General features: G+C 44.5%; 1 protein-coding gene across 1 annotated transcript; it reads right to left on the reverse strand.

Annotated features, from left to right (window-relative positions):
* Nucleotides 1–1,737: 1,737 nt before the first annotated feature.
* LOC144730932 (tektin-2-like) lies at nucleotides 1,738–15,023 on the reverse strand. Its single transcript, XM_078611811.1, has 10 exons — nucleotides 14,825–15,023; nucleotides 13,226–13,431; nucleotides 11,613–11,738; nucleotides 10,381–10,586; nucleotides 9,467–9,610; nucleotides 7,801–7,915; nucleotides 7,039–7,146; nucleotides 5,624–5,767; nucleotides 5,089–5,168; nucleotides 1,738–3,627 (listed from the first exon to the last, which is right to left on the reverse strand). The coding sequence occupies exons 2-10, from the start codon at nucleotides 13,379–13,381 to the stop codon at nucleotides 3,390–3,392; spliced, it is 1,317 nt and encodes a 438-aa protein (XP_078467937.1). The 5' UTR covers nucleotides 13,382–13,431; nucleotides 14,825–15,023; the 3' UTR covers nucleotides 1,738–3,389.
* Between the last annotated feature and the right edge of the window lie 214 nt (nucleotides 15,024–15,237).

Raw genomic sequence — 15,237 nt, forward strand, 5'->3', positions numbered from 1 at the left:
ACGGGGACGAAACACACAGACATAAAAAAAATTGTCCGGATTGAAACGGCTGTACGCGGTAGATACCTGAAAACACAATTTCCCTGTACAAGAATACGGGCAAACCGTATGGGTTGACACGGTGTGGATCTGTGACGCGCAACAACAAACTCCGTTTACCACGAAGTGGCGGTAACGTCGCCACGGTGCTTGTGCCATGGCGAGGTGCACTTTGAGGTCACGTGAAATGTCGAAGGCTTGTCGCTGGCAGGAGGTCACGGAACAGACCCAGGTGCCATCGGTTGACCGACTGAGATGGCTGGCAGATGCAATCGCTGTGCCAACTCTCGGAGTTTTAGCCGCCCGGAGCTCCGCTCGTTGTTATGAGCGTCGCTTCTCTGCAACTCCGTTGTTGCTGGAGGACGACTTCTACAAACTCCCCAAAGCAGCATCCTTCACGAACCTCCTCCATCGTCGTCCGTTGACACTGGCGGGCAACCACATTAATGTGCAACGTTGCGGTGTCCACGGTAAGTAGGGCTCACCATTGCAGGTGAACAAGCACATTAGAAATACGGTGTTACCAGGTCGAGAACGTTACCCTCGAGGAGCCGATTAGTGCGGCTAAGATGCTTGCAGTGACAGCCGTATGGAGAATAGAGAACAAAAGCTGACGCATCGACTCTGGTCTCTGGCCACCTCGTGTTTGTTCTAACCGCGGTTGCTGAGCACAACCCCAAGACGCCAAACGGGCAGCAACAAACATCACCATTAGATGGTAGGTTGTAACAGATTATATTTGACAGGTTTGTAAATTGAGCAAGGTCATCATAATTTGGGAAAAGAGGCGATGGGAGAGTCCTAAAGTAGATATGTGAGGGAAGGAGCAGAAAGAGAAACGTTATGACCTGCAGTGTGGTGGGTGAACATCGTGGATGAGATGAAACAGTCTGCTAGACCGTGTCCTCAAAATGGAGGAGTAAAGTTTACAGAAACTAACGATGGTAGAAGTGATAGCAGTATGATAAGGAGGCAACTGACTACCAATGAGTGAATGACTCGATAAAATTGGTGAGTTTTGGACCACCAAACCGGTTTAGAATCGTTGGAATCTAAACTCAAGTCACCCATGTGTATGCTGAATTCACTTGCCCATGTGTGTGGTGAACTCACTCGCTAGCCCATGTGCTTCCAGTCTACATGAATGAAAGCGTTCATGAAAAAAATCTCAGAAAGTCACCATGGTTGAAGGGATAGAAGACTGTTGAGACGACTAACTTCCGGTACAGCCTTTTCTTCAACCACTGGTTGAGTACGTCCTCGCGCATTGTGGAATTGCTACTGCTGGTCAGTGCGGGTTGGTCAAGGCATGGAAGGAGCTTCGACGTTGAAGCATAGTATAGAACAACAATAACCTTTGTTGCACTGCCCAATAGTGTGGTGGTTGACCAAGCACTATCCAGGCTCATGCCTACACAGCTTCCAAGATCTAACGAGATTGGGTGCATTATGGGTAATTTTGTCAGACTGCTGTGGTTAAGGAGAAATGTCACCCCAACCTAAAATTTATGTGAGCAACACCTCTTGATCCATGGTTCTACAATACCAATTATTTCTCAAGGCATAAACAAACCCCTTCCCTCAATACAGCACTGGATGTTCCATCAGTATTCTTTCAGACCGTTGAAAGTAGATACAGATTATGAGTCCAAGTTAAACTTTTTCAGCAACCATATTATTGAAATGTATATCACTATGCCCAGGTAAAAGTAATTTATTTAAGCCCACAGGTGCCCACATTTCTCATTCAGCCTAGGTCCATTAAAACTTTGCAGGACAATACTGTATACTTTTATAAAGTTCAACACAATTTACCAGATCTCGGGGAATACAAATTCTGCAACCTGAACAGAAATGCCAATTTCTGGACTGTTCAAATCAAACCTAGACACGTGGCAATCCTAGTCTAAAGAATCATAAAATGGATAATGTACAATGCCTTAAAACCTTCTCAGTCGTGCCAGTTAATGGCCAACCTGCTGAGCTTGCAGTATTGGGAATCCACATGAACATGAACATGTGGATACAAACATCAAGTGTCCAAACTATACAAGCCAACATCAATTCAGCATGCTTTCGGTCACAGGTAAAATTTCACAGCCATATGTGATCAAATAAAATTCTTGAAGCAAATGATTTTCTTATATGTATTTCTGTGAGATCTCAAACAAATAAAAAGTCAAGCTAGAAGTTAAAACTCACAAGTAAAATGCTTAACGCATGTACTGTACCTATATTTAAGCATTTTTTTAAAATCTATATTGGGGGTCACATTGCTCAACAATTTGAATGTATGATAATTAAATTACATGATCTTTTAAAGTAAGACATAATTAAAGTTTGATCAGATCTTTGTCAGATTTGTGAATCAAGTGTATTTTGGTTCCTTTATTGTAACCATAATGGCTTAAACATGACAACAACACATGCTTGGATTAAAGAGGCAGATCATTGAGTAATAATTTAAATTGTCAATTTAGTAAATGGCCATGAACTTATCCTGGAAATAGCCAAACATTTTTTTTTTCTGTGATATTAATATCTTACTGCACAACTGTGCTTTCTCTGGTCTCTGCAAAAGAAATAAGGGATCTGAACACACACATCTGATTAAGGACATCAATCAATAAAGCAAAGTGAAGGTGCAATTCAAGTTGTACACGACAAAAGTGCACAAAATGCGACATCGCAGTGCATACACAGCAACAATCTAACATTTTAAAACTGAAAACATTTCCCTATAATCAATACATCTACTTCAGTCTAGAAGTTTAAGATAAACATCTCAGCACCGGACCGTGTTGTGGTGATTATGCACGACTGTCAGTGACCTGAAAGTGGGGTTGATGGATCAGGTAGCGATCACCGGCAGGATTTACATCTTGCCAAAACAGCTGAAACACATCGCCTTTACGTTGCTGCTGATGGAGACTGACATTCTTCTCAAAAACATTGACTATCAAGTTAATATATATAGCCTGATGTAAATGAGGCATTGGCAACGTGATGCCTAAAGAAAACATTATGTATCTATGTTGAACTTCTTTCGCACCATACATAGCCAACTGTGCTAATCGGAGGTACAGCAGGTAAGATGCTTAACTGCTACCACCAACACCACCACCGCTCCCACCTCCACCACTGCTGCTGCCAACACCATCAGTACTGCCACCACCACTACCACCACCTCCATCATCATCACCACCACCACAGCCGCTGTTGCCACTAACACCACCCTTCCCACCCCAACACGACCGTCACCACCACCACCACCACCGCTGCTGCCACTAACACCACCCCCTTCCCACCCCAACACCACCGTCACCACCACCACCGCCACTGCCACCTAATTACGCCAGCTCCAGCTGTTTCTCGGCAATGCCACGCGGGGACACGAGTGTTGCAGGGATGCGGCCGTTGGTGATGGCGCGGGTGAAGGAGTCACCGAGCGGCTGCGCTCGTTCCGCCGACACGGTCAGTTTGCGGCGCACATCCATACAGCGGCGCTCCAGCCCCAGCGCCAACACCTTGCTGGCGAGGTCCCTGTCCACGCGCTCCAGGCTGCAGCGCAGGCCCGTGAGTGCGTTGCTGGCAGCGGGGAAAGGTGGGGCGACATTGAGGGTAGGGTGCAGAGGTTATGGAAGAGCTCCGTGAGAAACTAGAATCGATATTAATATGCTGTCTGTCACTGGAATGTCAACGTCACAATGTCCGGGTGAAAAGGATTGTCACGTATCCAAATGCATTATTGTTTAATATTTATATTCGAGGCGTAAATTAACATGCGGGCGTGAGCAGTCGCTGCAAATATGTGTAATGAAACCTCGTAATGTGTGTGCATTTTCCTGTATCTAACATTCCACATTTAAATAAATAATCCCCATTGACACTATTTTTAACTCCAGTGCAACAAATCTTCCCCTGTATTACATTTTATCCCCATGTAACTAAATATTTACATGTCTATTATACTTTTTATGCTATGACCACCGACCACATGAGCTGTGCACCAATTATATGTCATTTGTGTTACATGTCATTAGTGACGTGTAACTACACTTTTTGCTTTAGACATTTGTAAAAATAAAATAACATTGATGAAAGTGTGTGGTTTGCAAGTGGCAAAGTCTAGTAACTCGTGTATGAAGTGACGTCACAGCTACACCGTGCAGTCTGGCTATTTCCAAGTCGGTATTCAAGTGTGTGTCATGTGCTGTGAGACAGCATTGTGCAATGAAGATCTATATGTTTGGTTTTTTTCGGTAAAGTCACGGAGGTAAAAAATAAAAAAATGAAAACAACTAAATTAAATCACGACATTTTGGGCGCAACACAAGCGTCCGTCTTCAGGTGGGGACAGACACAGCGACAGAACAACCGCTTAAGTGTGCCTAAGAGATGGATGTAACGAGGGATTAGAGAGCTGCGGGAAGGGGCCAGGGTGAGTGTGGGGGCGGGGTGTGGGCTGGAAGGTGCCATCTCTTAGGCACACTTAAGCGGTTGTTCTTTCTTCTTGGTTCTTTCGGTAAAGTCACGTAGAAGGGAAATAATAAAATAATAATAATAAAACATAATCAAATAAAAATTCTCACGACGTTTCGCTGTATCTGTCCCCACCTGAAGACGGACGCTTGTGTTGCGCCCAAAACGTCGTTATTTAATTTAGTTGTTTTCATTTGAATTTATTTTATTTTTTACCTACGTGACTTTACCGAAAAAAAAGTATGGATCCTTGCAGTCACGAAAACTTCAAATCTAGAATTAATGACGATCTGTTGAGGGAAAATGCCCAACCAATTGAATTTACCGGTTAGTTGGATAGAAGCGTGTGCACTGCTCTGAATTGTGATACCGATAGTTATTGCTGACTGCTAACTTTCCGAACAATATGAAACTGCTGTGGCTTAAATGGGTAGTGAGTGAATGTAGAGCAGAAAATGTGATCAAGCCAAATGCCTCGTAACTTCTCACATCAAAACCAGGGACAAGCTGGCAGGGAGCCGCCCAAAAACGTGACCACAGCAGCACCTCATGCAAAGTGCTACTCACTAGGAATCGGACAGCTTCTTCTTCAAAGCGGCGATGGTGGCTTCAATTTGATGAACTTCAGTGGTGATGCCATACTGAGGCTGAGGGAAAGAGGCATGTCAGAGCAACAACCATCGCAGCAGACACACAATGAAACATTGTCACAAATGTGGTGAGGCGTGATTATGATGCCAGCTTGTCATTGTGATTATGAACACACTAGATGACAGTTTGTTAAAGACAGTGAAGATCATATCATGGTGAGGATCAAACCAGCATCAGAGCAGAAGCGGTCTCTCACCATGCAGAGGTTGACTAGCAGTTTAGAGAGAGGGTGATGTCTGTATTTGAACATGATGGACGCACTACATTAACTATAATCACAGAAAGAATTGATTCCTTGAATTTGTTTATCACTAAAAATGTTGACAATTCTTTTAAATCACAACAGGGACAAATCAACACACTTTTCCTCCGTGAACAGCAACGGATGTAATACCACTCGTGAAAATGACAACCACGATGATGATGATGATGACGTGGAGGGGGAGAATACCTCATCACGGCATAATTCGACCCCAGAGCGGTAAGTGCGCGTCTCCAGGCGCGTGTGTGCCACCTTCAGTGGCAACATCTTAGCACGAACATCTGCTTCCAAGTGTGCGATGTCGCCCTCCAGCACCGAAATCTCCTGCTTGTTCTGAGTGGACAACAACCAGAAGAATAACAACAACAATAACAACGCCATTTATGATACAAGAAAGACTCACCGAGTCTTAAAATTATTTTTCACCAGGGTCCTGCAATTGCTATGTTTGGCCAATTCTTTTTAAAGAGTGCTTTCCAAATGGGAAGAAATGCAGTACCCAAATAAAACTAACACATACGATGGGATAGCATGAAATGTTCGAAATAGATAGGTCATTACAAAGCTTACTTTCTCTACTGCCATCTCTTCTCCACCTCACAGGCCAGTGAGTTTAGGAGCTTTAATATGTAACAAACTAACTGACATCCACACTACTACACCGCTATGCCAGATTACAACTGTAAAACTATAAACTATTTTATTTTTCCAGGTAAGGCCCACTGAGCTATATAATTATTTTTCAGAAGCGACCTTGCCATAAATGTTAACTCAATTAAGTGGATAATCATGTGGACATTTATAACAGACAAATACTCAGATTAAGGTTTTGGTGAAGAAGTAAAAGGTTCAAGTTGTATACCACGAATACAAACAATGGGTGATTTCAATCTCAATGCATGGCCCTGAGCCAGAGGTGGAAATTCCACTTTCCCATGGGAGCAGCCACTCTTGCTTGAGGATGACCGAAATTGACATCAGTGACTACAGTGGTAACAGAACATCAGCATGGCTCTCATCCCAGCTAGTGTGGTTTATAAACATGACCCCACACCTCCGATTAGCACGGTTGGCTACGTATGGTGCGAAAGAAGTTAAACATACATACATACAAAGATATGATAAGTAAGCAGTGATAGAGAGAAGGCTGAACAACTCAAGAAGGTAAATTGTGTGTCACAGACACAGCCACCACAGCTCAGATCCTGGGTTCAAATGTGGGTTTCAGTCACCTGTGATTTAACCAGGTTCTTAAGTGGAGTGAGATGATGGTCTCATCATTGCACAAAAAGATACAGTATATAACTTATTCTTTGATTTAATTCATCATATGTAGATTTGATTTTCACGTTATAAACACTCTTGGTTGGACATATAAATGTGTCCATCTGATTTGGATACAGACACTATTGACGCTGCAACACCAGCATTAGCTGACATCATCTTCATAACACAAAGTGGTGTGCTGCTCACCACAAACTTCAAATGTAAATGTCTTTCTCTTTATACAACATAATGCTGATAACACAAATTGGAATACAACTGGGAGGAAAACATATAAGCATAAATCACGTAAAGAAGCAATGACGGATGTGCTCACTCACGTTCTTCTTCTGCCACTCCAGCTCAGCCTTGACCTTGTCGAGTTCGTGCGAGCGCTTGCGGAACGCAAAGTCGGTGCTGTTCTTCTGCGCCTCCAGCTCATTTGTCGTCTGCACACAATGGACGTTATAAAATGTAAGTCAGTGGGGGTCACCGAGCAATAGACAACAAACGCTCGCTCACAGTCATGCTGCTGCGACGAGCAAGATGTAAGCGTGCTACCGTGGGGCCAGTGCTGGCGTCATCGTTATTGATTCAAATCGCTTCATACTCTCTTGGTGGTTGTTTCTTTGGAAATTGTGTCAGCAAAATGGTTCTACAAACCTCGCAATGCCACGAAAGAATCAATTTGTGAATTTAATTTTGATCCCGAGTTGTGTTTAAAAAAAAATACAAACACGATAATTAAATGCAATGATTTAAAGCTTTCGTGACTGCAGAGATTCATATTCTTGGTTCTTTCGGTAAAGTCATGTAGAAGGGAAATAATAAAATAATGAAAATATAAACCAATAAAATTATCACGACGTTTCGACTGCAACACAAGCAATCGTCATCAGGTGTGTTGCAGTCGAAACGTCGTGATAATTTTATTGTTTTATATTTCTATTATTTTATTATTTCCCTTCTACGTGACTTTACCGAAAGAACCAAGAATATAAATGCAATGAGTATGAATTAATTGTAAGAGTATAAAGTGGTGACAATAGAGCATTATAACAGACTAGATGAGAGCAGGGCTGTGTGGAGAGGCAACCTCTTGCCTGGGCGATTGTCGCGGTGATGGCCTCACGCAGCACAGACGAGGCACGCATCTCCGCCATGGCCCGCTCCACATTCCTACGGCTGTACTCGTCCCACGTCTGCGGAGACGATGACCTGAAGCCCCCCCCAAACCAAGCCCCATACCCCCCCCAAACAAGCATACACAAGGACATGCATCTGTATGTATTCAAGAATAGACATGCAGGTGCATAAAGAGTGACAAGAAATCCCCCATTTAAGCATGAAAACTGTTGGGGCATGTGAAGATAGGAAGGTATGGCACAAGAGCTAGGTGTGTGGTGAGGACCACACCCGGCCCCCCAGTGCTGGTGTTTACTAAACCACACAGCAGTGCTCATTTAAGGAGTTGACCTGGGGGGGAGGTCGAGGACTTGTTCAGATATTACTCGCCACTAATAATCGCCTTCGCTGCAAATTCAACTGAGCTCACTGGGTGCGGAGTACATTCTGCTAACCACATGCTCCACCACTCTTCACGCACACATACGTGTGAACGTTACACTTCTTTATAACCTTTGAGCTATACCCATTTCAAACCTTTTAAAACAGTCTGCCTCAGCAGCAGACCATGCTTTCCCACCTGATGATGGACGCTTGTGTTGCACCCGAAATGTCGTGATTCATTTTATTTTATACCTACGTGACTTTACCGAAAGAACCAAAGAGTGTGGATTCCTGCAGTCACGAAAACTTCAAATCAAGATTGTTCCACAATAAACTACAGCTTTGAGGTGGGCAGGTGCTTCAGAAGACTAATAACATATCTGCTGAGATCCATGCTTCTAATTTGGTTTTAGCCACCTGTCATAATGCTGGATTCTCAAAAGTAGGAAGTTGATAGCCTGGTCACCAATGACTGCACACACAAAAATACCAGGTTAAATTAGTTGTATCATTTAATCAGGCTTATTCCAAACACTTGGTCAAATATTCCATCGGAATTAACAGTATATCCCATTGCAGGACACTCTTATCTTTTTTAGGTATGATGACTAAGAAAAAGCTGGCTTCATTTGCCCATTACCGCGGGGCAGGTAAATAGGCGCACCACCGGGTGTGGATAAGAGGCATATGTAGGGAATTAAAAAGTAGCTATGTGATGTCGTCTTCCAGAGGCTGTTCCCTAACATGTTACACATTGCTTTCAGTGAGAGCTCTCAAAGGAAATGTGTTAATTTCATCACATATCAAGAGAGCACAATTGGAATACAATTGAAATATATGATAATATAAACAGATAAATAGCCGATGACCAAATTATTTATATTGTGACCAGATCTCAGCAGGTAAGTAAGGTTCAGTCTGGAGAGTGCTTAGATGCGTGACTACCATGCATAAAACAGGTTCTGCAGACTGCTGCAGGGCTGCGTGATGGGCAGTAAAGGGCAGTGCAGCAAAATCCATTATTGTACTGTACTTTCATGCTCCAACATCTATGCTTCCTTCCTTCACCAATCCAAGCAAACCAGCCCAGTGAAATATGGTGAAATACTCCTCACGGTCAAGTATGGTCAAATAACTCCCGTGATATTCAGCAGTGGATTTACAAAAAAGCACTGCATATGTGGACATAGATACAAATGCAAAAGTAAATACAGCTCCGCCTCGTGCAACACAACGACAGCCTGCTCGCCACATGCTCACCCCTTGGGCACGCGCATGGGGTTGGGTTTGAGGGAAATGGTGGCCGAGGCGTTGTTCAGTGCCCGGCACGTGCTGTCGATCTCCAAAGCCTCTTCCTTGTCGCGCACATCCCCCTGCAGCTGTTGCCGAGCCTCCTGCAGCTGACTGTTCCACAGACGAGCACACAACACACACCACACCGCACTTACGATTAGCAAGGTTGGCTACGTACGGTGCGAAAGAAGTTCAACATACATACCACACGTTACATGGACCACACGACACACAGTCGCTTAAATCCCCGGTCGGCAGGTGATCGATCGACTGCACGGGAAGGCTCCAGTGAGAGCTGTTGGAGCACTTCTCTGCAATGTGCACTGAGATTCAAAACAGCAGCATGATGTTAAATGTACGTGTGGTTATCCTATGGAAATAACGACCCGTCGTGTAGGAGTATAGAATTTCTGGATGGATGTGAGGGGCAGGTAACCCCTCCACCTTAAATGTAATTACCAACGGATCGCACATACACGCTCACACAGGAGTGCACTAACGTATGGTGACGAGATGTTAAATACCTCGCCTGGTATATAGGAGGTCGTGGGTTCGATTCCAACCCTGACGCCGAATATTTGGAGTTTGCATGTATCTCTCCCTGTGGTCGCGTGGATTTTTCTCTAGGTCCTCCGGTTTTTCCCTCCACATTTATAATCAATATGCGTTTAGAGTATTTGGCTGCTATACATTTCTACGTGATGATAAGCTACTTTGTCGCTTCTGAAAAAGAGCTACATAGCTCAGTGGGCCCTATCTGGTAAAATAAAAATAGTTTAGTACTTCACCCCAGCTGATGGAAGGGTTGTTGACACACACACAAAGACACAGATATACAGAAACACACATGCACACACACAGGTGCGTGCTAATGCACTCACCACAGCTGCAGGAAAGCATCGTTGATGCGCCGCGTGAGCGCCTCCTTGGCTCTCTCGATGGTCTTGACCTCGCGGTGCAGCTCGTGCTCCACGGGGTCGTGCACAAGGTCGACGCCGCGACGAGCGTCGCGCAGGAACAGGCACTCCGTCGCCACCTGCAGCGGCACCGCCTTCGCCTGCAGTGCACGCTCCGCATCATCCTTGGTCTACACGGGAGCACATCGTAATGAGGAGCAGGGGGAGAAGAGAATCGGCATCAGAAGTTGATTTCCCCGAGTAAAGGCCCATTTGGCTAAGAAGATCTTTTTGAAAGGCGATCTGACTGGCAGATAAATTCAAAAGAGGGATGAGGAGGACTTTAAAAAGGACCAGGACAGATGGAGAGGGGATTGACTATTATAATGATACCTTTCATTTACCCAGGGGAGCGTGAATAAGTTTCAAGACTCTTTTTAAGGAGGGTCATACACTAGAATGTTTGTTCAATTTCATCAGTGAGTACACATTTTAACAAAAATATGACCACTCTCATCATTAACACTTAATGGACTCATGTTTCTGGCAATTACCCTTTTTCAGAGCACCAGGGCACCACTGCAATCTCCCTGAATGTGTTGATCCATGTAGGAGGAAAGCAGAGCAGGTGGAGAAGTCCCACCATATATGGTAACAACCAAAGTTCTGCACAGATTGATTCAAAGAACCATTACTGTTCTATCTTCTCCTGGCGACCTTTCATAATCCCAAGCCTACAACGCCTGCTATTTTTCCAGGCAGTCAACCATCCCAGTAGCTTCTGTGATCCAACAAGATCAGGAATTTTTAGGGTGATTTGGGTCCTAAAGAAGGGACAAGGAAGAGAATGGTCAAGTTGCTGATTTCTTAACGAATAGCGTTGCCTGTTTATGAAACACGAGAGCCACAACAGCAACGAAACAAGGCGTAAGGAATTCATGAAAAATGCACAATGATAAATGCCTGTACCTCATTCCATAGTCCCTGTATTTAGATTTCGTATCTACGCCGCACGAGATTCTGCGTCTCATTGAGCTCTTACGTGTTAATATAAAGTATCCATAATAGAACAATGTTGAAATTTAACACTGGAAACAACAGCAGAAGTTGGGGGCATATGCCCGAATTTAACTGAATGCATTGTAGTGCAGAACTATAAGTGAAGGCAACAGCCCTTTTCCAGCAGGAGCTGGAGCCTGGCTGTTGGCAGGACTTGCCTTGGCGAGCGCATTGATCTCGGCGTCGGTGTCATCCAAGGTGTGCTGCAGTCGCTCCACCCAGCGCTGCACCGAGCTCATGCGCTCCTCCAGCCTCGTGTTGCTGTCATGTTGGTCCCATTTGGTCTGCACACGGACGCCAAAGTCGCATCCATTAGACTCGGCAATTCTTTCATAATGACAACAATTCAAAGCGGTGCTGTGATTAGAGCGCTCGACTCACAAATGGAAGGCTGCAAGTTCAAATCCAGGTGGACAGGTGGGCAGGTGGCTCAGAGGGCAGAGCACTGTGCTCACATATTCTGAATTCAAATACAGATAACCACCCATGATTGAACTTGGTTCCCATCCTTCCAGGGTTGATCAATTGAGTACCACTGGGTGGGAGATGGCTATAGATCCCACTTGTAAAATAACCAGAAAACGGTTCAATGGGATCATCCGTGTAACAAATAAAATGTATTCAAACTTTGGAGTATGTGGAATTTAAAACACAAGCTTATGGGCCACTTACATTGCTCATTTGAACAGGTATACAATTTCCAATACCAGAATTGCCTTGTTATTTCCAGTGCTTTCAACCTTATTTTTACATTGCGTCATATAATATACTGTAGAGGGCACACTATTGTACAACTAGCATCATACGTTGCATGCACAATTGTGCTGTACTGTGCTGAAAGAGCAGCATGGTGTTGGCTTTTACTTTTGCCTAACGCAATTGGCAACCCAGTCGTATATGTTAAACTTCACACACACTATTGATAATAAGCAAGCACAAACCGGTCTGTACTTTTCCTGCTTCACAAATGCGCCTGGAAACCATGAAGGATTCAATTATTGTTTAACAGTATTTCACGTTTGTGTTAATGGAAGAACATGTCCTTGTCAGATTACATATCAATATATTATTCAGTGGCCAGTAGTGACATGAGAAGCAAGTGAAACACGTTCCTTCGGAGTGGGCAGGTAGGAACTTGGTTGGACAGCGCATTCGTGCACGACAGACAGATATGCACGACAGACAGACAAATAATCCCTGGTGAGTAGTATGGAATCTGTGTTCCTACCTGTATATTTAAATATTTACGTAGATGTCATTATGTCTTTGTCTATGAATGCATAAATTGACTCACTGCACACACATGCCACTGAAATGTTCCATCTCAAGGGATTATCCAGGTGAATATCATAATAAATAAAATAAAAATGAGACGACAATAGGAGAGGTATAACTTTTAATGATAATATCAGGAAAGCCTAACCCTGTCTGAAGACTCTAGCTGTAGGAGGAAACTAGAGCACCCAGAGAAACCCCATTGCAGGACAGGGGAAGAACATACAAAAAGTCCACGCAGAAAGGTACCCGAGCAGAGGTCGCAACCGGGTACCCGATACCCGTACCCCTACCCAATACCCGGCTACCCGTACCCGGCCCTGGTGCGGCCGGGTACGGGTAAGCAATCAAAACCCGTTTGCGACCTCTCTACCCGAGTCAGGAATCAAACCCAGTGCCTTCCTGCATTGAGGCGCACGTGTAACCACCGCACCTCTCTGCCTACCAAAACCACTATTGTGAATTAAAGCCGAGGTCTTCAGGAGCGGGGTAGCACCTGATTGTTGCTCTGGTCGCGAAGGTGCCGAGCCTCCTGACGAACGGAGCGGGAAACGTCGCGCCGAGACTGGGCGCCGGACGAGATGCGCTCGCCGCTGTCGTGCCACTCGCCCACCGTGAACCGGCGACCCGGCTTCATGCTCACGCCCAGCATCGTGTCGCGCGGCAGGCTCCTTCAACCACGCGGTTCTCCCCAAGCTGGTCCTGCAGGACGGCAGGGGAAGAGAGAGATAGAAGAAGCATCTCACATTCTAGATTTGAAGCTTTCGTGACTGCAAGGATTCATATTCTTAGGTTTTTTCGGTTAATTAAAATTAAATTTATAAAAGAAAAAATAAAAGAAAATTTTTTATTTTACTTTTATTAATTTTCTTTTTTTACCTTACGTGACTGTACAGAAAAAACCTAAGAATAAGCATCTCACAGTCATACTCTTAGGATTTTTCGGTAAAGTCACCTAAGAGTATGAAGATTATGGACGGTCCTTTTAAAAAAAATCCAGTGTTGTGATAAGAGTTACATTTCTATCGTGGATAATGACAACTGCGATGATTTGTACCTGTTCACCGTAACATTACCACTTATTATACCTCATTACAGACACAATCACTCGTGACCATGCGGAAAAACAACCCCCGCTGGCATGACGACTAAAACACACCTTGCTGCCACGATTACCAATGTGAACCTCATCGTATTATCACCATGGGTCATTATCGCAATTAACATCAACTATTGTTTCTTCTTACCGCCCTAATGGAGCATTGTAAGCACAATTGTACATCACACACATACTAATAATTTCCATTTACGTGTATGTATACACAAAGACAAAGATCCCCCGTGTAAACTTGACAGACTGTAGGGGGCAAATGCTTTTAGCGAGCACCTATGAAGGCCGGCACAGCACACGAGGGGGTGGGTGGCCAACACCACACATCCACTCATTGCCACAATCGCCGCACACATGCCCATCACAACAATTATCACACGAGATACCTTACCACAATTACCAATACCCCGCCATTCGCTACGAAGTGACGGTAACGTCACCACGGCGCCTGTGCCAGGCTAGGTGCACTTTGAGGCTATCGCTGCTGCCAGGAGGCATCGGGACAGACCCCAGGTAGGTGCCATAGGTCAGCCGACTGAGATGACCACCACCAGCAGCTGTACCCCCCTATTGTACCACAATTACCACACTCACACACACAATGTACACACACAGTCGTGTCCACGATTAACAATAATGCACACACTCAGCACTGCAATTAGCACTGACATTACCGCAAATGGCTAATGCGAGCCAAGTTTTACTGTATTTAGACAATTTGTGCATTATCGATCACGAGTCGCTATCGCAATATCAGTTACCACACACACCCGTATCAATTACTACACACAGCCAATCCGTACGCTTTAAGTTAAAACTTTACATACAATCAAGTTGTGTATAATTTCAATCAAACGGCAATTAGCCGTGAGTTAATTTACATGTATATATCTGCGTGTGTGTAAAGTGTATAAAGTGTATTGTGGTCTACAACATTTACCGTTACCATGGTTCCCACAGTGGCTGGCAGTGTTTCACGCTCACCTCAGCGCTGAAGAAATGTCGACGTTGCCCTTGTTCGCTTTGAGGAGTGGTGTTTGCCTCCGCTGCTGTAGTTTACCGAATTAAAAAGGAATGTTTGTAACGCTTTAATAATGTTCTACAACCACCAACCCCGAGTGAAGTCGCCACGTGTCTCTACCCTCTGGGACCTTCCCGGAGTCCCAAAAGCTTTGGGGAGGTGGGGGGGGTGAGGGGGGGGGGTTGCCTAGCAACTGAGTCACGTGGCGCCGCCTCGACCAATCGCGTGGCGCGTCACGAGCGCGTTGGTCGCCACGGAGACGCCGCGGTGACGACGCTTCGTTCGATCAACACTCAAGTCGCGAATTTAATAAAATTAAAATTTAAACTAAAATCAATAATAGAGGTTAATCTTTTTTTTTTCAAGAAAATTTGCT

The sequence above is a fragment of the Lampetra planeri genome, chromosome 2 (genome assembly GCF_965212315.1).
Source record: "Lampetra planeri chromosome 2, kcLamPlan1.2.h2, whole genome shotgun sequence".
NCBI classification, from domain to species: domain Eukaryota; kingdom Metazoa; phylum Chordata; class Hyperoartia; order Petromyzontiformes; family Petromyzontidae; genus Lampetra; species Lampetra planeri.

Excerpts from the sequence above, each read along its gene's own strand:
- LOC144730932 (XM_078611811.1), bottom strand. The coding sequence starts at position 13,381 with ATGCTGGGCGTGAGCATGAAGCCGGGTCGCCGGTTCACGGTGGGCGAG. Across the intron at positions 10,587-11,612 it reads AGATCAATGCGCTCGCCAAG|ACCAAGGATGATGCGGAGCG; the intron begins GCAAGTCCTGCC and ends GCTCCCGTGTAG. Across the intron at positions 7,147-7,800 it reads TCACCGCGACAATCGCCCAG|ACGACAAATGAGCTGGAGGC; the intron begins GCAAGAGGTTGC and ends CATTGTGTGCAG.